The 27,826-nt window shown below is 41.1% G+C and overlaps 3 protein-coding genes across 4 annotated transcripts in view; 2 read left to right on the forward strand and 1 right to left on the reverse strand.

The window, feature by feature from the left end:
* The window catches only part of LOC308700044 (protein TMEPAI-like), a 45,621-nt gene extending 39,086 nt beyond the window's left edge, over nt 1–6,535 (reverse strand). Inside the window, exon 1 of the mRNA XM_081381359.1 lies at nt 6,530–6,535. The gene's annotated coding sequence lies outside the window, so the exon portion shown is untranslated. The remainder of the gene's footprint in view (nt 1–6,529) is intronic.
* Nucleotides 6,536–7,411: 876 nt separating this feature from the next.
* On the forward strand, nt 7,412–19,323 carry LOC308700045 (PRELI domain containing protein 3B-like). Of its 2 annotated transcripts, XR_014031259.1 has the most exons (7): nt 7,412–7,563; nt 10,398–10,566; nt 15,302–15,391; nt 16,282–16,352; nt 16,488–16,590; nt 18,015–18,658; nt 18,731–19,323. XR_014031259.1 is itself a non-coding variant. In XM_081381361.1 (6 exons), exons 1-6 carry the CDS (start codon nt 7,532–7,534, stop codon nt 18,129–18,131), a joined length of 582 nt encoding a protein of 193 aa, XP_081237487.1. In that variant the 5' UTR covers nt 7,412–7,531; the 3' UTR covers nt 18,132–19,323. The 2 variants fall into 2 exon arrangements, 1 of the variants encoding a protein (XP_081237487.1); XM_081381361.1 differs by having other exon boundaries at nt 18,015–19,323.
* A 954-nt stretch (nt 19,324–20,277) lies between these two features.
* On the forward strand, nt 20,278–27,776 carry LOC308699096 (uncharacterized protein; the record flags this gene model as incomplete). The annotated part of the gene is made up of 9 exons (XM_081379684.1): nt 20,278–20,440; nt 20,724–20,792; nt 21,170–21,449; nt 21,528–21,564; nt 22,246–22,437; nt 24,195–24,333; nt 24,876–25,024; nt 25,357–25,531; nt 27,756–27,776. Exons 2-9 carry the CDS (start codon nt 20,727–20,729, stop codon nt 27,774–27,776), a joined length of 1,059 nt encoding a protein of 352 aa, XP_081235810.1. The 5' UTR covers nt 20,278–20,440; nt 20,724–20,726.
* Between the last annotated feature and the right edge of the window lie 50 nt (nt 27,777–27,826).

Here is a 27,826-nt window from a genome sequence, read left to right on the forward strand (position 1 = left end):
TGTGTGTGTGTGTGTGTGTGTGTGTGTGTGTGTGTGTGTGTGTATGTGTGTGAGTGTGTGTGTGTGTGTGTGTGTGTGTGTGTGTGTGAGTGTGTGTGTGTGTGTGTGTGTGTGTGTGTGTGTGTGTGTGACTCACCCTGAGAGGAAGGCAAGTGTAGAGAGAGATGGAGGAGACGAGAAGAAAACAAATCATGTGCCTTTTAGAAAAAGAGATCAAAGAGACGAGAGCAGAGAGACACCATCTATGTGGAACTGAAGACGAGACACTGGACTGATAATGAGACAGACACACACACACACACACACACACACACACACACACACACACTCTGTCTGGTCTGGCAGTCATCTGACCCAAATGAAGTGTTCTGAGAGCAATAACAATGAAGCGGCACATGATGAGTGATGCTGAAAGAACAACTGAACAAATGCAGCGTCTAGACGGCAGGAACGAGAGATGGACTTAATATTGATTCAGTCCCTGATTCCAGTCAAAGATTATGAGCTGAAAATGTGTTTGAGAACGTTTGTCTGCAGGAGAGAAACTCAAGAAAGACCTTTAAGTCTTTCGATATTTTAACATTACACTCTAAAAAATAAATGTTCTTTATTAGCATTGATGGTTCCATGAAGATCCTGTAATACCAGTGGATCGTTCCAATCCAAAGGGTTCTTTATAGTGGGAAGAGGTTCTTTATACACTGTAAAGAACCTTTTCCCACTGTAAAGAACCTTTTCCCACTGTAAAGAACCTTTTCCCACTATAAAGAACCTTTTCCCACTATAAAGAAGCTTTTCCCACTATAAAGAAGCTTTTCCCACTATAAAGAAGCTCTTCCCACTATAAAGAACCTTTTCCCACTATAAAGAACCTTTTCCCACTATAAAGAACCTTTTCCCACTATAAAGAACCTCTTCCCACTATAAAGAACCTTTTCCCACTATAAAGAACCTTATAAAGAACCTCTTCCCACTATAAAGAAGCTTTTCCCACTATAAAGAACCTTTTCCCACTATAAAGAAGCTTTTCCCACTGTAAAGAACCTTTTCCCACTATAAAGAAGCTTTTCCCACTATAAAGAACCTCTTCCCACTATAAAGAACCTTTTCCCACTATAAAGAACCTCTTCCCACTATAAAGAACCTTTTCCCACTATAAAGAACCTTTTCCCACTATAAAGAAGCTTTTCCCACTGTAAAGAACCAAAGGTTCTTTACAGTGGGAAAAGGTTCTTTAGATGATTAAAATGTTCTTCACCGAAAAAAAAGTTTCTTTTAAGATTTGATCATTGAAAGGTAAAACCAAAACTGGTTCTTCTATGCCTATGGTATCACTGAGAAAGAAAAAAACATATATTAAAAAATTCAGTAAACAGTGTTCATCAAATCAGTATGAGAAACATTGCTTCTTCAAAGGGATAAAACATTTATGAAATTATAATAAAAAAAAAAATATGCATATAAATGATCATATATTATATTTAATCATGTCATATAAAATAATGAAATAAATCTAACCATAATTAATATTGATTCATAATTATTAACACTTACAATATTGTACATATATTACAGACAATATGGGAAAAAATTATGTGCAAGAAATTGAAATTAAAGAGGAATATCCCAGACAGCACCGGATCAGATCAGTGCGTGCCGGATGAGGGCCGGATCTGGGCCGACACTACACTATACAAAAATAAATGTTGGTTTAACTTAAAAAAATTAAGTAACCTGGTTGCCTGAAAATTTTGAGTTTGTTGATGCAACATCTGTGGAGGGCTGTTCAAGAACGAAAAAATAAAAAAATGTAAAAATCCACCAAGGCAAGTCCAAGTGCAAAGAGCAGAGTCAGCAACGCAGAGCACCTAAGCTTACGCAGAGTAACATCTCTAAGTTTGTTAAGGGTGTTCATCAGTCGGTGGAGGAGGACCAGGGCCAGGAGGCAAACCACAGTGCCCCAGACCTCCCTGCTCAACCTACTCAGAGCACAGGAAGAGTCGGTGAACCCTAAAGTCCAAAAGACTTCGAGAGGAAACCACGGTTGAACTTCCCACCAGCAGCAGACTGCCGATGGGCCCAACTGGATGATGATCTAAATACCATCCTGGAAAACACTCTGAAAGGAGATGCAGCCAAGATCAAGATCATGGTTGACATTGTGTACCAGGCGTGCCATGACACATTTGGCGAAAAAGAAGGCAAGACTCCTCGGCCACCAGCAGGGCCTAGCAGGAGACAGCGGCAGATCAAAGAACTGCGAGAAGAGTTAAAGACACTAAAAAGAAGGTGCCGGGATGCAAGTGACGAGGAAAGAGCGGCCCTGAACGAGATCAGCAGAGAGATGCGAAAAAGGCTAACCAGCTTCGGAGTGCTGAGACCACACGGGAGAAGCGCCGAAAGAGGAAAGCCTTTTTTAACAACCCTTTCCAATTCACAGCGGACCTACTAGGAAAGCCGAAGGGTGGGATCTTGTCATGTGCAAAGGAGGAAATAGAAGACAGTGTGGCGGCTGCACATGGAGACTCCTCTAGAAGTATTCCTTTGGATGAATGCCCGTTCCAACTGCCGATTCTTACACCACACACCTCTTTTAACATGGCAGACTTCACCATGGACGAAGTGAGAGCAGTGGTAAAAAAAGCACGGGCGGGATCAGCTCGAGGACCATCAGGAACCACCTACAAAATCTATAAATGCTGCCCACTGCTGCTGAAAAGCTCCTACGGACACTGTGGAAGAAGAAGCTGGAACCCGGGCTTTGGACTCTCGGTGAGGGCTGCTTTGTGCCAAAAGAGCTAAATTCCACCAGACTCGATCAGTTCCGGGAGATTTCCCTGCTGGACGTAGAGGGGAAAATATTCTGGTCCATCATCGCCAAAAGGCTAACAACATACCTGCTCGCCAACGAATTCATTGACCCCAGTGTCCAAAAAGGAGGAGTACCAGGATATTCAGGCTGCCTGGAGCACACGGCAGTGATTAGCCAGCTGATCAACGAAGCCAGGAGTAGCAACAACACCCTCTCCGTTGTGTGGCTGGACCTCGCCAAAGCCTACCCAAGCGTCCCACATCAGCTGATCCGAAAGGCATTGGATCACTACCGAGTTCCTTCAGAGGTAATTGAGCTTGTAATGGCACATATGGATGCGCGGCAGATGAGGTTCACCGTAGGAAGCGTCACCACCAAATGGCGAAGGCTCGAGAAGGGCATCATGGCAGGATGCACGATTTCCGTGGCCCTGTTTATAGCGGCTATGAATCTGTTGCTAAAGACAGGGGAAATGCAGCGCAGAGGCCCGCAAGCAGTCGACGGCAAGAGACACCCCGCTTGTCGAGCTTTCATGGACGATGTGACTGTGATGACTCCATCTATTCAGGGGACACAGTGGATCCTGAGCACACTGGAAAAAATGGCAACATGGCCACGCCTGCAGTTCAAACCAGAAAAATCAAGGAGCCTCAGTATCTTGAAGGGGAAGCTAACAGGAAATATCTTCAACATCCAAGGCTCTGAGATCCCAACAGTCCAAGATCAAAGGATCCGATGCCTTGGTAAGCAGTACGACAGCTCTCTAAAGGACAGCGGCAATCTCACTAATACCAAGGCCCAGCTGAACACCTGGCTCAAGGCAGTCGAGCACAGCCAGCTGCTCGGGAGGGTTAAAGTCTGGTGCTTCCAGTATGGCATCATACCCCGGCTAAAATGGCCCTTCCTACTCTACGACTTTCCCATGTCCCAGGTGGAGTGGAAAGACTGTGCAGCAAGTACTTGCGGAAATGGTTGGGAGTCCCCCCATCATTCAGCGCAGTCAACCTGTACAGCAAGACCTCCAAGCTTCCCTTGCCAGTCTCATTGGTGGTTGAGGAGTTTGAGGTTGAGGTTGAGTCACTGCTCTCGTCTAAAGATGGGAAAGTAAGACATGCAAGCAAGACCATCAAATGCGGCAGAAAGTGGAAACCCCAGCAAGCCGTAATGGAAGCAGAATCCTACTGGAAACACCAAGAAATCGTAGGCGTGGTATGCCAGGGACGCCTGGGCCTCGGACACTATAGTGATAAGAGGTGGAGCAGGGCTGATACCAGAGCTAGAAGAGGCCTTGTGGTGCAAAGAGTCCGCGAGGAAGCAGAGGAGGAACGTCAGGTGAAAGCGACTGGACTTGCTTCTCGGGGTCGATGGACGCAGTGGGACCAGGCACAGGAGCGACCATTGTCTTGGAAGGAACTGTGGCAGACCGACCAGGGGAAGCTAAGCTTTCTCTTGCGCTCAGTGACTGACCTGCTGCCAACACCAAGAAATATAAAGATCTGGGGCGGAGAGGAAGACCCATCTTGCAACCAATGTTGAGCAGCATTCTGTACACTAAACCACATTCTGGCCGGTTGTCCAAGGGCATTGGCAGAAGGCCGCTACACATGGAGGCACGACAAGGTCCTCACGGAAATTGCCAAATGGGTGGAACAGCAGCGAGTCAAAGCCAACAACAAGCAGGCCTACCTGCCCCAGTCCACAACCTTTGTGAGGGAAGGAGACAAGGCTCATAAGATCGTCACGGGGGCCAAGAACCCACCCTCTACCTTGCAGCGAGCCTCTGATTGGGAGTTGAGAGTTGGCAGCGACATCCCTCTGACCAGACACGGTCCTGCTATCCAGGAGCACAAAGTCCATCATAATTGCTGAACTCACGGTGCCCTGGGAAGAGAGGCTAGCCACGTCACACCAATTGAAAAAAGCCAAGTACCAAGACCTGGTCGACGAAGCCACTTTAAAAGGGTGGCATGCAACCAGCTACCCCATTGAAGTCGGGTGCCGCGGGTTCCCAGCAAAATCGGTGCGCTACTTCCTCCAGAAGATGGGCCTGGAGCCGGAGCAGCTGAAGAAAGCCACCAGGGACAGCTGCAGCAGCCGAGTCCAGCTCAAGATGGCTGTGGATGAAGAGAGCCCACAGCTGGAATCCTCCTGCAGGGGAAGGCTAGGCAGTCTTCATGACCCCACTCAGGCGAGGTGTCCAGGTTAAGGGGCGAAACACCTGAGACCCCGAGATCCCTGCTGATGATGCGGAAGGGTTCCAACAATGTGGATGCTCCAAGGAATACCATCTTGGAAGAAGATCTGCATCACCACAGTTAGTGTAGTTCCTACAGTGGCAAAGCATCTTTGATGTTTGAGTTAGTACAAAGAAGGAGATCAGGTTTAATGAACAGAAACTCAAAATATTGTGTTATCTGAACCACATTAATTATCTAATTTGATTTGACAAAAGAAAAAAAGTTGCTATAACAAATCATGAAAATGTTTTTTTATAGTGTTGCCATCTTGGATATAGAGTAGAATAGAATATTGTATAGAGTACGGCTGTATCTGATGGGATATGATGGTGCAGAGCATTAGACTTTATAATTGAGTTTCCGGATGTTTGTTGTGTGTTGTCTCTCTGTGAGGCGCTGCATCAGCATCAGAAAACAAAATGTAATTATTACCCCGATCAACGCAGGAATTAACACCCACACGCTAATTAAGCAGCGGGAGCATCAGGTGTTCTCCATGGCAACGGCGTGTGCTGATCGAGATGCTCGATCACGTTTGAGGATCACGAGGGGCTTCAGCTACTGCAGGGTTTGAGGAATATCACCATAACGTCAGAAACAAACAGGGAACATTCTGAGTTATGAACAAACGTTCTTCCAGAAACATTATCAAAACATTCATTCAAATCTGGTCTTTAATAATGTTCACATTACATTCACATAACCAAGAAAAAACAAGTAATAAAAACTCAGTGAGTGTTTTTAGCGCAATTGTCTGACGTCATGGGATCACAACACAAAGAGATAGTCAATCTTTTTATGTGTTTTTTTTTTTTGTGCGTTCCCGAGATTAGACCTTCCTTAAAGGGGTCATATAATGCCATTTTTGTACAAGCTAATATGATTCTTTAGGGTCTAAATTAAAAGTTTGTAATATACTTTAATTAAAAATTCTCATTAGTATTGTAAGAAAACAAATTTTACCTGGTCAAAAACAGCTCTGTTTTCAGCACACCGTTTCAGTGCATGTGTCTTTAAATGATAATGAGCTTTGCTCACCCCGCCCGTTGGAAAATTGCGCTAAAAACTTTGAATTGTTTTGAGAACTTAAAAAAAAATATAGGCCTATATTTTTTGGGAATGTTAGCAAAACATTCTTGGAACATATTTTTGTTCTCTGGGAACAGCCTAGGTCAGTCGTTGACCTTTGAGGGATGAAGGGATGATGATTTGAGAGTGTGTGGATGGTCTGTGCCGTCAGTGTGTGTGTGTGTGTGTGTGTGTGTGTGTGTCTGATGTGTGATTCCTCTCTGTCTTTCATCCTCACATGTGGAGAAGCTGCTGTCGTCTGTGACCCGTGATCCTTTACCTGATCATCACTCCGCTTTCATCCTGATGACTCAATCCCACCACTAACGACACACACACACACACACACACACACACACACACACACACACCAATAACTGAGTGCTGACAGAAAGAAAGCATCGCCACCTACCGGGGAAAATCAGCAACAGCAGAAACACGCTTCCTCATGTTTATACAGTAGATCTTCTCAGAACTGATAATTAGTAAAAAAAAATTACATCATAAGTTAATCACAGTGACTTTACTCTCTTCTCAATGACTGAAGCTGAAATATAATATTAGTAAAAGTAAATGTGTCATTTTAAATGGATGATCTACATGGTCTAATGTGTTTGTCTTCACCTTGAAATATTCAGTGACATTTATACATAATTACTCAATTTATAATATTGATTAAACAACTTTTAATTTAAATATATTTAAACACTTGGCAAGACATTTAGATAAGTAAAAACACTGATATATAATCATGAATTAGAAAATCATACAAACATAAAAGCATTAAATCCCCCATCGCCAGCAGAGGGCGCCTGATACTCACACGTGAAAATAATAAAAAATAAAAATCCCATAAAATCGGATCCTGGTTTACTAAAGGTTATGACAGAGTTTCCACACACCTGAACAGATTCCACCAGAAATATCAAACCTAGACCAATGACTATATAATAATAAACATGTCTGTCTGAATTTGCAGATGTAATAATTTTCTAAAATATTATAAAGTGAATCAGAAAGTAGAAAGTTCAAATATGAAGACTGAATAACCTTCAATCTGAGGTCGTTGAGAGAAAATATGTCGTGTGAGAGCTCTATAAACACACTTGGACAGAATGTGCACAAGAACCACGTGATGTAACACATTTCCTCCCATGTAATGTTCCTAATGTTCCCGTAGTGAACTTTTTAATGGTTGTTCCATTATAGTTCCGTACACGCATCCGCACATTCTCCGGGCGCGAGGTTTTCCACTCAGATCCCGCAGCTCTTATTGGCAGGATCGGTCCTGCGCCAGTGCGTGCGTCACCGGTGGGCGTGGCCTGATCTCAGTGTTCTGGAACCGACGGCGGAAGCGGCGCGGTGTCACCAAGCGGCCCTCGCGCATTAAACGTCTACAAAACCACCGAGAACCATGAAGATCTGGACGTCAGAGCACATTTTCAAGTGAGTGAATGTCTTATGTTTCATTTTAATGAGGTGGAAGGCTAATTTGAGCGCTTGAATGACCGCTAATTTGCTCTCAGAGGTTTTGCTCGTGCACGAGGCGCGCCAATCTCTCTTACCGCTTTTCCTGTCAGACACTCAGTTTTATAAAAATAATGTTTTTAATGTCCAGTGTGTGTGTATATATATATGTGTGTGTGTGTGGTTGTATTGAGTCTTGGACGTCAGAGTGTTAAAAATGTTAGTAAGTTAATGTAAAAGCGATAGTGTATAAATTAAGGATGCGGTTATCTGAAGTAAATTACTTTTATCGACATGACTGAAGAAGATTAATAAGTATAACTAACAGTTAACGTTAACTAATAATGACTGCAACCAGAAGAAGAAGAATTGTTTACTAAGTGAATTAGAGAAAGAGTTGTGAGCTAGTTGCCGGGTAGTTACACAACCTAACCCTGCATGTCCTTGGCAGTGAAGGACTAACGTTAGGCGAGTCAACTTAATCATGTTGAGTTTGTACAGTGGAATTCTTCTTTTGTCCATTATTCGCAAGAAAACAATAACATAAGCAATAAATATAGGAGAATACTCAATAGTGATGCTCGATATATCTGCCACCTTATCGATATCAGCCGATATATGCTTATGTTTAATGTTATCGTTATCGGCTCGATAAGAAAAATTGTACGATATATTCAAGCCGATAAATAATGGATTATTTCCCTCAGCTGAGACACTGTTCAACATGATGGTTTTAAATTGTTTGAAATATGATTAGAATCACTTCAAAAAAAAGGAAAATACAGTCATCCAAAGTCTGTCATATCGGCTAACTTACATATTATTATGAGAACATTTTAATTGTGTGTTTGAACGTGGCTTTTAATGTTGAGACTTTTGTTTTTGCAATCAGGCTCTCAAAAATTATAAAGAAAGTCGAATTTAGATTTATCAGCCCATATATCGGTTATCAGATTTAAAATATAACACATTATCGGTATCGGCCAAAATGTTCATATCGCTGCGTCCTTGTGTTTAATAAAGATTGATCAGAGATTTCATCATTCCTAGGTTTGTTAATTGTTTATTTTTACTAGTTGTGTTCTTTTTTTTATTTATTATCTTTGCATTTTATTGTTTTTTATGCGTCTCTTAAATGGACAAAACCAGACTTTCCTCAGATGACAGTAAAGATCCTGTAGTTTTCTTCAGTGGGTCAGCAGGGCAGACACGACCTCTGATAACTGTGTGATAATGATGATGATGTGGAGTCATAACATCATATCAGCTGCGCTGGACATTGACCTCTGAACCCACGCGTGTGAATCTGGACATTACTCAACTCTCCTTGGCGAGTGCTGTGACCTTTCCTCCACGTGACGTCACGCGTCACATGACCACCGACGGTCTCCCAGGCAACCATTCACATGACGGAATGTACTAGGCCTATGTTTAACTCTAAACTTCATTACACACACATGGGGCCAGAACAATAAAAAATATGCAAACATGTATTTAAAAAGCTACAAATGTATAATTAAAAAGCAAACACACTTTTTGTTCCAGTGTTTGTTTAGTTCTGGTTAGTTAAGTTTGTTCTCAATCCCTTTTTTTACACAGTCACATCCACATATTGATCATTAATCATAAATAAACTCTTAAAGTCACCATGAAATTACAAATGGACAATTCTAGTTTTTAATGGAATATTGCTTATTCTTAATGAATTATATGTAATTTTTAACTTCATGTTCCCTATTTTGAAGAAAAGACTAGTGCAACTTCCCTTTCATGATGAGTTTAAATAAGATGATATCATAGATATTAGATCAGTTTCATTAAGCAATGATGACTTGGTTACATTGTTTTTTAAGTGACACGAAGAAGCTTCCCAAACAAATGACCAACAGAGAACTGAGATATTAATTACAAGTGCAGTAATTCAAAGCATTGTGTTAAAAATATAACTAAGATTGTACACCGAATATATTCTTCGGACGTTGATTTCATTTGGACAGGGATCATACCTGTGCATTATCAGGTTTTTTTAAATGTCCTAATTCATATTTTGACATGATTGTAGGTGTTTTGCCCCGTGCATCTCTTAAAGAAGTGTCTGTACATGTGTTTGCTGATGAAACAGAAGTTGGTCTTCCTCTTCCTGACTGCGGCGCTGAATGAACCGGCTCGTGATGATCACGCTGCAGACGCTTTAACTGAAGTCACTCCTCAGTTGTTACGGTTAAACACATGCAGAAACACAGTTATATAACTCCAGCTGTTGCGCAATTAAACGCCCTTCATATTGGCTGATGTCTAGATCAGCTTAAAGGCACAACATTCTCGTACGATAAGAAGGAACTGGATCATATTCTGAATGTTCTGATCCAGTCTGACCTCTGACCTGTAACGCTGCCTGGATCATAATCACACACTGAGAGACTGAGTGTCTCCTGAGGGTTTCCTCCATTCTGTCCTGATGGAGTTTTAGTTCCTCTGTCGCTTTTGGCTTTTGTCTTGCTTAGTTGAGGACATTTAATATTCAACAATATTATATGAGAACTGAACTGAGCTGGACGATGACATCACGGTTTTCTCAAGAGCGGCTGTATATAAATATATAAAAGAACTTAATAACTTTTTTACAACAGAATTGAAGCATCACTGAACTGACTTAAGCTGGACTGTGACTCTATTTTCTTCTGGAAACAAACTCTGTTGCATTATTTTCCTGTTATCTCTGTGAAGCTGCTCTGAAACTATGAGTGCTGTAAAGCGCTGTATAAATAAAGGTGGCGTGTCAATAATAAGGTTTCTGCTCTTGTCTCTCACAGCCATCCATGGGAAACCGTGACGAACGCCGCCATGCAGAAGTACCCGAACCCCATGAACCCCAGCGTGTTCGGCGTGGACGTGTTGGACCGTAACGTGGACCAGCAGGGACGCCTGCACAGCAAACGCTTGCTCAGCACCGAGTGGGGTCTGCCGTCCATCGTTAGATCGGTACTTCCTCTTTTCTCCTATGATGCGTCTCAGTTCGTCTGCTTAAACTACGCCCTGAAATACTCTTTTTGTGAAGAATAAGTAGATGTGTTTGAGTGTGTAGCAGAAGAGTAGACGAGCTTTAGGACACACGATCACGCCATACAGTTGCGTGTTTAATGGTGGCTCTGTCACAGTAAACTGACCTGTCAATCATCTTATCACAGTACACTGACCTGTCAATCATCTTATCACAGTAAACTGACCTGTCAATCATCTTAGCACAGTACACTGACCTGTCAATCATCTTATCACAGTAAACTGACCTGTCAATCATCTTGTCACAGTACACTGACCTGTCAATCATCTTATCACAGTACACTGACCTGTCAATCATCTTATCACAGTAAACTGACCTGTCAATCATCTTAGCACAGTACACTGACCTGTCAATCATCTTATCACAGTAAACTGACCTGTCAATCATCTTAGCACAGTACACTGACCTGTCAATCATCTTAGCACAGTACACTGACCTGTCAATCATCTTAGCACAGTACACTGACCTGTCAATCATCTTAGCACAGTACACTGACCTGTCAATCATCTTAGCACAGTACACTGACCTGTCAATCATCTTAGCACAGTACACTGACCTGTCAATCATCTTAGCACAGTAAACTGACCTGTCAATCATCTTAGCACAGTACACTGACCTGTCAATCATCTTAGCACAGTACACTGACCTGTCAATCATCTTAGCACAGTACACTGACCTGTCAATCATCTTATCACAGTAAACTGACCTGTCAATCATCTTATCACAGTAAACTGACCTGTCAATCATCTTAGCACAGTACACTGACCTGTCAATCATCTTATCACAGTAAACTGACCTGTCAATCATCTTATCACAGTAAACTGGCCTGTCAATCATCTTATCACAGTAAACTGACCTGTCAATCATCTTATCACAGTACACTGACCTGTCAATCATCTTATCACAGTAAACTGACCTGTCAATCATCTTATCACAGTAAACTGGCCTGTCAATCATCTTAGCACAGTACACTGACCTGTCAATCATCTTAGCACAGTACACTGGCCTGTCAATCATCTTAGCACAGTACACTGACCTGTCAATCATCTTATCACAGTAAACTGACCTGTCAATCATCTTAGCACAGTACACTGACCTGTCAATCATCTTATCACAGTAAACTGACCTGTCAATCATCTTATCACAGTAAACTGGCCTGTCAATCATCTTATCACAGTAAACTGACCTGTCAATCATCTTATCACAGTACACTGACCTGTCAATCATCTTATCACAGTAAACTGACCTGTCAATCATCTTAGCACAGTACACTGACCTGTCAATCATCTTATCACAGTAAACTGACCTGTCAATCATCTTATCACAGTAAACTGGCCTGTCAATCATCTTATCACAGTACACTGACCTGTCAATCATCTTATCACAGTAAACTGACCTGTCAATCATCTTATCACAGTAAACTGACCTGTCAATCATCTTAGCACAGTACACTGACCTGTCAATCATCTTATCACAGTACACTGACCTGTCAATCATCTTAGCACAGTACACTGACCTGTCAATCATCTTAGCACAGTACACTGACCTGTCAATCATCTTATCACTGTAAACTGACCTGTCAATCATCTTATCACAGTAAACTGACCTGTCAATCATCTTATCACAGTAAACTGACCTGTCAATCATCTTATCACAGTAAACTGACCTGTCAATCATCTTATCACAGTAAACTGACCTGTCAATCATCTTGTCACAGTAAACTGACCTGTCAATCATCTTGTCACAGTAAACTGACCTGTCAATCATCTTGTCACAGTACACTGACCTGTCAATCATCTTGTCACAGTACACTGACCTGTCAATCATCTTGTCACAGTACACTGACCTGTCAATCATCTTGTCACAGTACATTGACCTGTCAATCATCTTATCACAGTAAACTGACCTGTCAATCATCTTATCACAGTAAACTGACCTGTCAATCATCTTATCACAGTAAACTGACCTGTCAATCATCTTGTCACAGTAAACTGACCTGTCAATCATCTTGTCACAGTAAACTGACCTGTCAATCATCTTATCACAGTAAACTGACCTGTCAATCATCTTATCACAGTAAACTGACCTGTCAATCATCTTATCACAGTAAACTGACCTGTCAATCATCTTATCACAGTAAACTGACCTGTCAATCATCTTATCACAGTACACTGACCTGTCAATCATCTTATCACAGTAAACTGACCTGTCAATCATCTTGTCACAGTAAACTGACCTGTCAATCATCTTGTCACAGTACACTGACCTGTCAATCATCTTGTCACAGTACACTGACCTGTCAATCATCTTGTCACAGTACACTGACCTGTCAATCATCTTATCACAGTAAACTGACCTGTCAATCATCTTATCACAGTAAACTGACCTGTCAATCATCTTATCACAGTACACTGACCTGTCAATCATCTTATCACAGTAAACTGACCTGTCAATCATCTTATCACAGTAAACTGACCTGTCAATCATCTTGTCACAGTAAACTGACCTGTCAATCATCTTGTCACAGTAAACTGACCTGTCAATCATCTTGTCACAGTACACTGACCTGTCAATCATCTTGTCACAGTACACTGACCTGTCAATCATCTTGTCACAGTACACTGACCTGTCAATCATCTTGTCACAGTACATTGACCTGTCAATCATCTTATCACAGTAAACTGACCTGTCAATCATCTTATCACAGTAAACTGACCTGTCAATCATCTTATCACAGTAAACTGACCTGTCAATCATCTTATCACAGTAAACTGACCTGTCAATCATCTTGTCACAGTAAACTGACCTGTCAATCATCTTGTCACAGTAAACTGACCTGTCAATCATCTTGTCACAGTAAACTGACCTGTCAATCATCTTATCACAGTAAACTGACCTGTCAATCATCTTATCACAGTACACTGACCTGTCAATCATCTTATCACAGTAAACTGACCTGTCAATCATCTTGTCACAGTAAACTGACCTGTCAATCATCTTGTCACAGTACACTGACCTGTCAATCATCTTGTCACAGTACACTGACCTGTCAATCATCTTGTCACAGTACACTGACCTGTCAATCATCTTATCACAGTAAACTGACCTGTCAATCATCTTATCACAGTAAACTGACCTGTCAATCATCTTATCACAGTACACTGACCTGTCAATCATCTTATCACAGTACACTGACCTGTCAATCATCTTATCACAGTAAACTGACCTGTCAATCATCTTAGCACAGTACACTGACCTGTCAATCATCTTATCACAGTACACTGACCTGTCAATCATCTTGTCACAGTACACTGACCTGTCAATCATCTTATCACAGTAAACTGACCTGTCAATCATCTTATCACAGTACACTGACCTGTCAATCATCTTATCACAGTACACTGACCTGTCAATCATCTTATCACAGTACACTGACCTGTCAATCATCTTGTCAAAGATAAAATCCTCCATTTCCTCCCGTATCGGAGAAAAGTGCAGAATCGCGTTGATCTGCAGTCGCGGGTCTTTCGTGCGGAGACTCTCCTCATATTAATGCATAATGATGAATTTAGAAGTTAATGGCCGAACGGATCTTTATAAAAGTCCACATTGTCGCAGATGAAATGTAACACGGATAACATTAAATATTTTATTATCAGGTTAAACTTTGATCAGTCACTCAAACATTTATCTAAACCTCTCTCCGTCGGTCGCACATATCCGCCATGATTTGTAGTTTATAAACACTTTTTACTCGTGTTTGTAGTTCCTCCTAAAGTGCAGTGGGTTGTGGGTAATATTAGCTGTTATAGTGAGACGGATCCACACTCCGGAAATAGTAGATCATCCGGCACACTCTCTTCAACACACTCATTCTAATCTCACACACTGTTGAGGATGGATAGTGTGAACACTGAGACGCAGGGCTAGGCTAATCTGTTTAAGCTAGCAGCTGATGCTAATCTTGAAACTGGAACTCAGTAGCTCTCATTGTTCTCGTCACGTTTGGTTGAAACCATCAATCCGAGGTGAAATCCCGCTGTCGTATCCCAGCTCCTCTGGCCTGAGCGTGAGGAGGATTCCTGACCCGTAGACGACCCGACGGAACGGTTATATCGGTCCGGCTAGTCCTCGGCACATGACGTCCCGGTGTCGTGTTTCTGAATGAACTGTTCTGCTCTGCTGTGACGTCTGACGCGAGTGATTCCTGACCTCGACCTTTACATTCATTCGGCTCAAGGACCCACAAAACCTCCCAGTTTGATTCCTAGAGCTCTTCTTATTAGATGCATTACTGGTCTTTAAAGATTTGGAAAAGAGTCTCTTCTGCTCACCGAGGCTGTGTTTATTTGATCAAAAATACAGTAGAAATAGTCAAATATTATTATAATGTAAATCATCTGTTGTCTATGTGAATATACAGTAAAGTGTAATTTATTCCTGTGATCAAAGCTGAATGTTCAGCATCATTACTCCAGTCTTCAGTGTCACATGATCCTTCAGAAATCACTCTAATATGAGGATTTGATGCTCAAGAAACATTTATGATTATTATCAGTTTTCTCTTGACTTTTTTACACTGATATAAACTGAATGTGTCTTGAGATCACGGCCTGTTTGATTTAGACGTCAACTCCCTGTCTTGTTCTTCCACAGATAATTGGCAACACACGGACATGTACGTACATCCAGGAGCACTCCATAGTGGATCCCAAAGAGAAAACCTTTGAGCTTCAGTCGACTAATGTAAGTGCACGACTGCGATCAGTGAACACGTGTCGGCACACATGCTGTCACCTGATCAGACTGAGCCAGCACTGCACACTCGTCATCTGAGTCATACAGCACTGCGCCGTTGCCTTTTCCTCCATCACAGATGTTGGAAAATAACTCATAAACTGTGACATAAACTCATAATTTCATGCATAACCCTTTTAATTCAGCTCAAAATATCTTACATTGAGTGTCTGTGCTGACCTCTTGTGGAGAAATATATATAAGATGATATTTCATAACTCTAGATGGCCTTATATCTCTATATGGAGCAAATGAGCTGTTCCTCTGGGTCCTAAAGCCAGTTTCTCTTCAGTGTGCGTTCAGAGACACATGTAGACTTTATAAAATACATTTTTGGTAAAGTTTTAGCATTTTTAGTTTGAATTGAGCATTTTTAGGTTTGTCTGTGTACTGAAGCATTCCTCACATTCATTCATTCCTAAGGGGGTCAGATTGACCTGTGAGGGAAAGATTTATTACACTTCTTTTGTGTATTCCTGGTTCAAGAGTGACAAAAGTCCTGGTGTTCAGGACCTCTCTAACGAACACTCAATGTTAAAATATTTAGTTGAAATGGCCCGAGGGAAGGGTGAGGGTTAATCATTACAGCAGCGCAGTTGTCTAGATATCAAGTTAATGTGAACCTGTCAGGACCTTTCTGGTTTGTCAGCATTTCCTGCACACCTTTTCTCATACGTTCATGTTCTTGCCTTTAGCAGTTGAGTTTGTGTGAATGTCATCTGAGACACGGCCAGTCTGTGCATAACAGAGTTGCATTCTGGGAAGGAGTTGGTTTCTCTAATGCTTGCATATCCTACAGATGTGTCATATTCATCCTCTGCCTGGTTTTCTCACCGTAGATCACCTTCACTAACATGGTTTCTGTGGACGAGAGGCTCACGTACCGACCGCACCCGGAGGACCCGGAGAAGTAAGAGTCCCTCTCTGTTTAACTACCATAAGGCTAATGCAAGTGCTTCACATTAGCGCTGTCAAATAAAACATTTGTCGAATTTGAAAAACTGCACGTTCAAATGCAAACCCTGATGATGTGCTTGCCCTACAGGACGATGCTCACGCAGGAGGCCATCATCTCTGTGAAGGGCGTCAGTCTGAGTAGTTATCTGGAGGGACTCATGGCATCAACCATCTCCGCCAATGCAGGAAAGGTCAGAGAAAACACGGGGCTATAACCTGTCACTCACATGAGATCAGCCAATAGCAAACCACAACCCTCCAACCAGCCCCGCCCACATTGCTCTTGTTCCTGAAGCGTTTCGCTCGGATAAACGGCATTATAGAGGAGAAAGTACTAGCGCAACTTCCCTTTCATGACGAGTTTAAATGGTGAAATGCCTTTAAATGAACCTGGATATATCAGAGGCCTCAAAGTCACGCAAGTTTAGACAATTAATATCTCTTGTTTCCTCGTTCCTCTAGTGTGTCGTAGCTCTGCGGTGTCTCGTCAGCTTCCCTGCTCTCGTCCGCTGCAGTGCTCCACTAATCTTGATCTGTTTGATGCTCATATATTTCACATCACACTATTCAGTTAAAAGATGCATGCATAACACATTCTGAAATGTAAAATAAATATACGTTATATAATATTTGCTCAATTAGAACCAGGTTGAAAATGAATTGCATGAAAAAACTAATTTAAACAGATTTAAACCTTAGATGGCAACTTTTTGATTCTGTAATAGTATTATTAAATCGTTAAAAATCCAACAGCGCTGTCAGAAACCTGATAAATGTGTGCGCACTGGGAATCATATTCTAAAAAAATAAAAACAAGGTAATTAATTAGTTATAATAAAAAAGCAAATGCTATATACTTATTTTTAATCCATTTAATTTCTTTATTGAACAGTTTTGTCTAATAATGTATATATTTGTCAGAACTGTTAAGCAGAGGCAGTGGACTAATGAATAAAAACTCTTTTCAAAATAAAAGTCCCCTTCGCTGGCAAGATAAGTCACATCGGCCAAGCAGAAAAACGCTTAAGAACTGCTAAATATTGACAGATTTATGAGTGTCATTTCTGTTCAACGAAGCCTCACAAAAACTAGTCAATTCCTCCAGTTATGAACTGAATTGATCTGATTCTGTTATTTTCCTGTTTATTACAGTGAAATATCTGTATAAAGTGCTCCAGAATTATAGCTGTCTTAACTCAACTCAACTTTTATTTATAAAGCACTTTCAAAACCATTAGAATGGACCAAAGTGCTGTTCATAAATAGTAAATAACTCTAAAATACAGAGAAACACAGAATTTCATCAAAACATGACACCAAGATAATCATACATCCAGTCACTCACAGTTCTCAGACCTGTCAAACGGCAAAAGCTCGATAAAATAAGTCTTGAAGGACTGATGAGGATTTCAACCTGATGTGTGAATGTGTGTGGTTCACATATAGTTTATTATAGTGTATATATATCTATATCTAAAAGATTTGATGGTCCGCCTGACTTGTGAATGTTTTTAAGTTTGCATCATTGATTCTGTTATTTTCCTGTTTATTCCTCTAGAAATATAGCTTGACTTCAATGTTCAGTGGCTAAAAGAGTGTGTGTGTGTGTGTGCAGGGTCGTGAGGCGATGGAGTGGGTGATCCGCCGCCTGAACTCTGAGATCGAGGAGCTGGCCATCACAGCGAGAGGAACCCTGAGGACTCCCATGGCCGCCGCCGTCGCTGAGAAGTGAAGGAGTGAGCTTCCGGTCCTCTCTCCCGGTGGAGGAGCTCCTCTCTGCGTCCCCGAACTCCAGCGTCTACATTAGAGGCTGGCGGGACCGTGGCTTTACACCCACCGCTGTCGACGCACAACTCGACGCCGACGGGGAGATCGAGTAGTTTAATAAACCAGTGTAACGGGACAGATGGTGTTCTCTGATGCCGGAGGACACGTCTCGTCGAGACCGCAGACGCTCGGCGCATCGCTTCACCAGCACTCACACACTTGAAACGCTAGCAATATTAGAACTAATTATAGTACTGTTAAAACAAGGAAGGGAACAAACTAATCCAGGACCATCAGACGTGTGTGTGTTGGACTCTTCAGAACGGGCCTCCTTAGAGACTTAACGAGCACTGAATGACATCATCATCATCATGTGACTGAAGAATGTGCAGTGAACACGTGCTTTGAGTTGGATCGTACAGGAGGCGGATGGGATGTTGGATGTTGGACGCGAGGAAGGCAGTGTGTGTGTGACGAGGGGAGACATCAGAGGTGTGCCTTCTGCAGTGTGTGTGTGTGTGTGTTCCAGGAAATACATTCTATTTATTTATTTATATTTTGTAGGTTTATGGAATTTCAACTCCAGCATCCAAACTATACCATTATGCAGACGAGTATCAGCCCAGCTCTTCAGACGCAGTGATGTGTGTGTGTGTGTGTGTGTGTGTGTGTGTGTGTGTGTGTGTGTGTGTGTGTGTGTGTGTGTGTGTGTGTGTGTGTGTGTGTGTGTGTGTGTGTGTGTGTGTGTGTGTGTGTGTGTGTGTGTGTGTGTGTGTGTGTGTGTGTGTGTGTGTGTGTGTGTGTGTGTGTGTGTGTGTGTGTGTGTGTGTACTGCTTCCGCACAGAACTCTTCAAGCAGCGCCATACAGAAACTTGTGTTTTTGTTTCCTTCTCAATAGATTTAGCATTTTTTGTTGGGTTTTGCTGGTATATTGTGATGAAACAACTGCATTTAAACAACTTATTTATACTGAATGTAAATATTTGTTTACAGGCATTCTTAGTGTTACATATTGACAAACACAACTTGGTGGAAAGGTTGAAATCCTTTAGTTTGTGACGGTACTGACGAAACGAGGTGATCTCGGCCCATCATCTGTTCTCAGAACAGCCAAAGCTGTTTACAGCTCTACAAATAAACTAACATTCATACTGAACACCGGCTTGTGTGTTTCTGTGAACTCTGAAGGAGAGCGACGGCGGTGTTTCACAGGAAACCGGCTGAAGGCGACACACTTCTGGCTGGTTATTCACGATTTAGAACAAATGTTTTACTAAAAGAGAAAGGGCATTAGTTTAGTTTAGAAGTCTTGTACAAGCCACACCGCTTTCTGTTTCATATTTCAACTCAATTATTCAAATACTTTGGGGTTGATGGAAGAGAAACACTTCAAGTACATAAAACTCAATTTTTATTTATTTATTATTAGACAATAAGGACATAACATACAACATTTAAAACTATAACATGACATCCAAAAAGTTTACAACTCAAAGGATTGGTTTACAATAAAAAAAAAGAATATATATATATATATATATATATATATATATATATATATATATACAAACACATTATTTGAAATATAAGTAAATAATAATAATAATAGAAATAAAAATAAATAATATATATGCAAACACATTTTAAATATAAGTAAATAATAATAGAAATAAAAATAAATTATATATATATATATATATATATATATATATATATATATACAAACACATATTATTTTAAATATAAGTAAAAATAATACTAATCAATCAGTACTTAAAAAAAAGCCAGAATAAATTAGGCTCTAATGCAAGTACGTCATTATTTAGCCGTTATTACGTCACATAGAGGAAGCTACAAAGTAACATCCGTCGATAGTTGTTACACTGTTGCACTTCTTGAGTGTGCCGATCTTTCGCGCCCCCTGCTGGCCATCCGCGGTACAATGGCACGTTTTCCCGACATCACTTGCGGGGTCCTTGCGTCGCATGACGCAGTCTCCAACAACCAATAGGATGCCAGTTTACTGTGCCTTATGACCAATCAAAATCAGCTTATATTTAAAGGCATTTAAAAGTGGGGCATTTGAAATTAAACAGGCCAGACTCGCGGTCGCCGAGGAGAATCGCGTCGTCCTCTTTAGTGATAAATATACAGTTTAATGAGTCTTCGCGATATTAATGATCACACACGACTGATTTAAATCGGTGTGAAGGAAATCGTCGTGTTTGTGTGGAATTAGCGGAGGGTTTGTCGTGAGGAAACGGCTAGCGAAGGTAACGTTACTGAGCGTCGCGACGACGCAAACATACGCTTGAATGTAACGTTATCACTGATTTATATCTTAAACGTTTTTATTTTAATCTATAAATCTGTGTTTTGATGGAAACCTCAGTTTGTAATGTCATCTGAACGGTGACCATCGTGACGGTTTAATATCGATGCATGTTAATCCAGGACTCTTACTTTCTCTCCTGATGTGTTCAATGTGTTTAAGATATGATATGTGTTTAAGATATGTGTTTAAGCAATAATTAATGTGTCGTTGTTCAATCTCAGAATATGGAAACCGCTTCAAGAACCAAAGCAATCAAAGATCTGAAGATTCAACGACCTGAACATGAGAAGGTATTTTATAAGAACTGTATATTGTTATTATTTGCCTCTGTATTTTCTAATAAACCTAGGATATTGATAAGAAATCTTAATAAGCTCATAACTTATGTGCAAAGATTATATTCCGTTACCTGTAGTCTTTTCACCTTTAAAAATGTCAAACTAATGGTGTATTCTCTGTTTTTGTCTTTGATTGCATTTATCCTCTGTTATAATGTTAAATGCAATTTTTTTTTTTTTTTTTTTTTTGTAATTATTTAATAATCAAAGTGACACTTTTTTCTTTTGGAAACAAACTTTGTTGCAGTATTCTCTGTAAAGCTGGTTTGAAACACTCTGTATTGTGAAGAGCTGTATAAATAAAGCTGACTTGACATTGGACTCTGCAGGGTTCTGGACCCAAGAGAGTTCCCGTGACCCAGAAGGCCGTGTCGACCCCGCACACGCGTGTCCTCGGGCCGGCGCACGGACCCCAGCGCATTCAGCGCCCTGCCAGTCAGCAGAAACCCAGCGGCGTCTCGGCTCCGGGGAAAACCTCGTGTCCTGGAGACCAGAACGCCAATCCGGATCAGCTCAAAACAACTGCGCAACACAAGCCGCAGCCGAAGCCGGTTCCTGTAGTCGAGGCTAATAAAGCTCCCGAACCCGGCAAACAGGACAAACCTCACCGTAAGCTTGGATGCATCCGTTCTTAATCACATCCTTAATGTTGAGAACATCATAATGACTCTTTCTGTTCTTTTCCAGAAACTCCTTCCAATGGCACGTCCAATAATGCCAATAAGTAAGTTATTTACAAATTCTTAAACTCCATGAATTCAGTCTCAGAGTTTATCATCTTTTTTAAATTGTTTATTCCAGTTGCTGAATAGGTCATTTTAGGATGAGACAAGTTTGTAAAGTCCCCTTGTAGTATAATTTTATCCCTTAACTCATCTTTAATCACCAAAATGATACATTTAAGCATTTTTCTTTAAAATATCTTGAATGTAACTTGACACCCTTGCCTCATTTAGTATGTGCGGTTCTATGAATATGCAAATGAGCCCCGCCTCCACTCACTCCCTCAGCTCAGAGATCCACTGGTTGACGATCACACGTTGATCTGATTGGTTACAAGGTAGTTTGTGACGTCAGAAACACCAGCGATTTCAAAGCGTGTTTTTGAGACTGTCTTTGGTTCACTGCAGTTTTAAGGAGGAAATACTCAGCAATGCTGTCGACTTATGAACTTACACATGGTTTGTCTTAAAGCAGATTAAAAACACCACATAGACACATAAACAACATTTAAAAACTTAAATGTTAGGAGAAGATAGGCATGTTTACTTATTACGAGTATTGTAAACTTTATTACTCGACTCTGTTTTCTTGATGGCAGTTTTCCGTATGGATCATGGACTGTGTTTAATGCCTCCAGTCTTGTGTTAACGAGGAACATGTCTGTGTTGTGTCTGTTCTTCAGGAAAGCATGGAGTTTGGAGAATTTCGACATTGGCCGAGCTCTGGGCAAAGGCAAGTTTGGGAGTGTGTATCTGGCCCGGGAACGTCAGACCAAGTTTATCCTGGCGCTGAAGGTCCTGTTTAAGAAGCAGCTGGAGAAGGCCGGCGTCGAGCACCAGCTGCGGCGCGAGGTGGAGATACAGTCGCATCTCAGGTGTGTGTCATACATAAGAGCACTTCTGTTAATCAAACATCACACTAAAGCCTGTGAGGCATTTAATATCAGTAACTGTTATGATCCAAAATAAAGTACATCACCAGCCAGTGTTCAGAACTCTCTGCTTGCCGTAGCTCGATTCAGAACGGTGAGCTTGTAATGTTTTTAACTCCAGTGGTTCTGGTGGATTTCAGCGGGAAATTCGAGCATGTCTTTGCGTCATTCCGTCACATCTGTCCACATAAAGAAGAGTCTGGGCTAGTCGGCTATGAGTGTGAGGATGCTGGAGATTTATAGCCTTTTCTCACAGCACTGGATATGATTAAACTTAGCAATTCGATGGCGGATCCAGAAATGTTCAAACGACAATCATCAGGTGTAGAACGCTAAAGAGACTGACACCGGCCCGTGCGGAAACAAGGATAATATCGGAAGGGCATTAAGTGTAGTCGCGCAATGCTGATGTTGTTAACATTAACAATTTGAGAACAAAGTATAATTTGCACGGTTTGATGTGATATGATGAGCGATCGTTAGATTTAATCAGCGCGATTTACTGCAATGCTTTTTTCCCCTTAGTTGCTCAGAACAGAAGTGGATGTTACTTGTTCAGATTAACTTTTTCCGGTGAGAATTCTTATGTTGGTCATATTTCCAAAAAGTAGAATCTGAGATAGTGAATGCCAGGATCCACATCGACTGACAGCCGCACATTCTCCTCAAAACATCAGATTCATCCGTGCCGTGCCGAGGCACAACCCACGTCAAGTTGATAATATAATCCCGCAAATAACTGCAATTGCAGATTTCGAACAGACAGAGAAAAAACTAGACTGGAGCTTTAAATATATTTAAAAAAACATTAGTTTATTATTTCCACACAGACGCGTGATCTAGCCTACGCTCTGACGGGGATCAGGGATGTGGGACGCCAGCAGGAACGAGGCCATCTTTTATAATCTCCGTTTTCTACTTGTTGTAAAAGGTCTGAAGAGTGAATTGTATCTTCCGCAAGGGCAAGACATTTAAGCTAAGTTTGATTTTGCGCTGCCAGAGAAAAGAATTCCTCTGAAGAAATTAAGGAATTTGACGTGCGAGTAAAAAGGTTGTGTTTGTCTATTGTACAACAGTAAAGAATGTGAATATAATAGGCCTAATTAAAAGCGAACCAAAGGAAGAAACATTTATAATGCGAATTTTTGTTGTTGTTTTGTCCGCGCTAACTGCCGAATCAGAGCCTTGAATGATGGGCAAAGACTCCAAATATTTATTTTAAAGTCCCCTGTAGTCAATCATTTTAACCCTTAAAACTCATCTTTGATCACCAACATTACATTTTTAAATGTTTTTTACTTAAAAAAAATAAAAAAAAATAAAAAATTAGTATGCGCGGTTCTATGAATATGCAAATGAGCCCCGCCTCCACTCACTCACAAAAAAAATCAAAGAAATATAAAAAACTTACAGTGCTTTATTGCTCCCATGAGTCTTTAATATTCAACCTTGCGATATATAAGTTTCATGAGAGCAGGGTACCAGGTTTATGTCTTCAGTTTTTCTCTGGAACCTCTTAGAGTCAGCCAGTGTGTGACGCGTAGTTAGCTTGGAGTCGTTAGCTTGAGTCTCCTAAAGACTCGTTATCCATCAAACAAAACCAGGGAAACTTGTAACTTCAGCATTTAGACTCATGCGGTAGGAAAGCAGGATCTGTCTGTTGTGAAGTGAACTGACTCTGTTTTCTCCTCTTCTTTCAGACATCCCAATATCCTGCGCCTCTACGGTTATTTCCACGACACGGCACGCGTGTATCTCATCCTGGAGTTCGCTCCTAAAGGAGAGCTGTACGGAGAGCTGCAGCGCTGCGGGACTTTCAATGACCAGCGGAGTGCCACTGTAAGAGTGTTTCGGTCTTGCTTTAAAGGTGCAGTGTGTGAGTTTAGCAGCATCTAGTGGTGAGGTTAGGAACTGCAGCCAACAGAAGTTACAGTGGCCAACAGGAAGTGATGTCGTGCTCTGAGACAGCAGAGAGTAGCCAGTTAAACAATGAGGTTTCATTGAAGTTTATATTAACTTATTCAGTAAAACGATGTTATTGCGAATATTATTGTTACTTGTTCATCATTGTGTCAGTGTTTTATTCGCTGACTTAAGCTCGCTTCTTTACACGAAGAACAACAGTGACGAAACGTGTTTGTCCGCTCAGGGCCACCGTAGAAACATGTCGATGTGTAGATTGAAATGCCTCATTCTAAGGTGATAAACACACAACGGTTCGTTATGTAAGGTCTTTATACACCACTGAAAACAGTTATGTGTCTGATATTGCATTTCTGTCAACAGATCCTCCTGAATATTACACACTGCACCTTTAAACATGAGCAAAGACTTTTGAAGTCAATAACGTCTCCTAATGTGTGTATACTGTGTGTTTGCAGTATATAATGGAGCTTGCCGATGCGCTGAGCTACTGCCACTCGAAGAACGTGATCCACAGAGACATTAAGCCCGAGAACCTGTTGCTGGGGGCCAATGGAGAGCTGAAGATCGCGGACTTCGGGTGGTCCGTCCACACGCCCTCCTCCAGGTGACGCTTCTGCTTGCGTGCGGTGTGATTGGGGAGCAGCGGATCGGCCGCCCCACGGTTCGGCACGTGCGGTTCGCGGATTAACTGCTGAATTTAACCATCATAGACTAAAAGTTTATAATTTGGACATGTTTTGTCTTGCCAATTTACACATTCAAACCATTTTAAGGTTCTTTTGAAGTGTAAAAAGAGGGGTGCCAGTTAACCGGTTCGTACGGTTTAGTTGTGATTTTGTGAAGGTAAATGTGTGGCATGTCCTTGTTCGTGAGAAGAGTGTGTTTGTGTGCTGGGTTCGGGAAACTGTGTGTTCATCGTGTGTGTGTGTGTTACAGGAGGTCAACGCTGTGCGGAACGCTAGACTATCTTCCTCCAGAGATGATCGAAGGCAAGACGCACGATGAGAAGGTTGATCTGTGGAGTCTGGGAGTGCTCTGCTACGAGTTTCTGGTTGGCAGGCCACCTTTCGAAACCAAGAGCCATGAAGAGACGTACCGCAAGATTTCCAGAGTAAGTGAAAAGCTTAAACTTTACCTGAAGACTAGGGCTGTGTATTGGCAAGAATCTGGCGATACGATACGTATCACGATACATGGGTCACGATTTAATATATTGCAATATATTTCGATACTGTGCATAAGGCGATATATTGGGATTTTTTTAAAGTAAAATATATTAAAAATATTTTAAAAAAGACATGATGTGCATAAAAGTCAAAGAAGTTTACTTTAGGTAAACAATTCAGTACACAGAAAATCAGACTGCCAGTTTGGGATTGTGGTTTACAGGTTCTTAGTGAGCAAATTTGTATATGCTCAAGTAGGCCATAATAAAAGAAAATAGGTACATAGCCCCTGTCACAATACAAAACAACAACATGAACTGGACGAAAATGAATGAAAGTGGATGAAAGTGAACAAAATAAATGTGTCATATTGAAATCAAGTTTTATGTGATAAAAGATTTTAAAAGAACTGGACGCGCGAATGAGGCGAACCGCGCCGCGCTAAACGCCTCGTGCCGCAGGACCTCTAGACGCGCGTAAACGCGTCTTTGCATTGACTTAACATTGAAATCACTCGCGCCAGATGCTCTATTCGCGTTTGGTGTGAACGATGCACGCGATTACATTTAGAAATAGACAAGCTTTGTTTCCAAATGCACCAAGCAAAGATATCCGTTCAGTTGTATAAACTTTTATAAAACCAGCCAATATTATCACAATAAACACATCCAAAATAAATATTTAACATATATATAACAACTGCACAACGTCTAATTTGTAAACAAAATGATTTACGCACTAAATCCAGCATAAACTCCGGCACAATTTGCATATGTTTAAACTCTCAAGACAGAACCTCACAGCAATTGGCTGCAGACTGCGTTTTTCGCTTGATATTTGTATAAAGGAACTGCCCAACTTTTTGACGCTCTCAGTCGCTCTCAAAGCTTTCTCCGGTCCGCTGTCAATCCTAAAATGTCCAGTGGACACGCACCGTTATAGGCGAGCCTGGCGAGGACACTAGTGGTGCGTCTCAGCATAGCTATCTAGTGGTAGGGATTTAAACAACATAAACGTGAACTTGTGTGTCTTACGATGAATATTTTTGGACGTGTAAAAAAAAAAAAACGATATTGCGTTTTTGAAAATCGATACAGTATTGCAAAATAAAATATCGCGATACTCAAGTGTATCTTTTTTTTTTTTTTCTTACACCCCTACTGAAGACCATCCTCTACCTTGTAGTTCTGGTCATCTGTGCAAAGGCATGTTGAACTCCTTGTAACGCACACTATTGAGAATATTGAGCTGAAGCTTGACTTTACAAAATTAAATCTCACTTAGATATTTTCCCAAAATCGCACAGCCAAAATTCATATTTTGTTGTATGAGTATCATATGAGCTTGCAATATATCAAAAGAAAAAACAGACCAAAAATTGATGCACCTCTTGATTGAAAACATTTATTTCCATCAAGAGGTGCGTCAGTGTTTAGTCCAGATCTTGTATCGTCTCCTCCTGCACATCCCAAAGACTTTCACTAAATCTAAGGTCTGTTCTGTGTGAAAATGATTCATGTTCCTCCCAAACATTCCGTCACAATCTGAGCCTGATAAATCTTGACATTGTCATCCTGGAATATGGCCCTGATGCGTCCTCTTCCTACATGGTGGTTTAAGAAATGAAAAAACACCATTAATTAGGGTTAGAAGAACTGTTGCTAAAAAAGATCCAAACATAAAGGGTTAGTTCATCCAAAAATGTAATTAAAAAATATCCTGGCACTTCCAAGCTTTATAATGGGAGTGAATGGTACCTGAGATTTTGAAGAAGTGCATCCATCCATCATAAAAGTAATCCATACGACTTCAGTGGGTTAATAAAGGCCTTCTGAAGCGAAGCCGTGTGTGTGCAAGGAAAAATCTGTAATAATTACTTAATTACTAGCTTTCGGTTCCGTCCGCACGTTCATGAGAGAATCGAGTTCCGGCGCATGACGTAGGACTTAAGCGTAGCGTACGCATTATAACGCTTGGAAGAGCCAGGATATATTTTAATTTAACTCTGAGTTTGGCTGAAAGAGTAGTCATATACACACAGGATGGGCTGAGGTGAGTAAATGTGACCCTGGACCACAAAACCAGTCACATGGGTCAATTTTTTTAAATTTATATTTGTACATCTGAAAGCTGAATAAATACGCTTTCCATTGATGTGTGGTTTGTTAGGATAGGACAATATTTGGCTGAGACACAACTACTGTCAATAACAATCTGAGGGTGCAAAAATCTAAACATTG

This window comes from Scardinius erythrophthalmus (genome assembly GCF_964197995.2).
Source record: "Scardinius erythrophthalmus genome assembly, chromosome: 12".
In the NCBI taxonomy this organism is placed as follows: Eukaryota; Metazoa; Chordata; class Actinopteri; order Cypriniformes; family Leuciscidae; genus Scardinius; species Scardinius erythrophthalmus.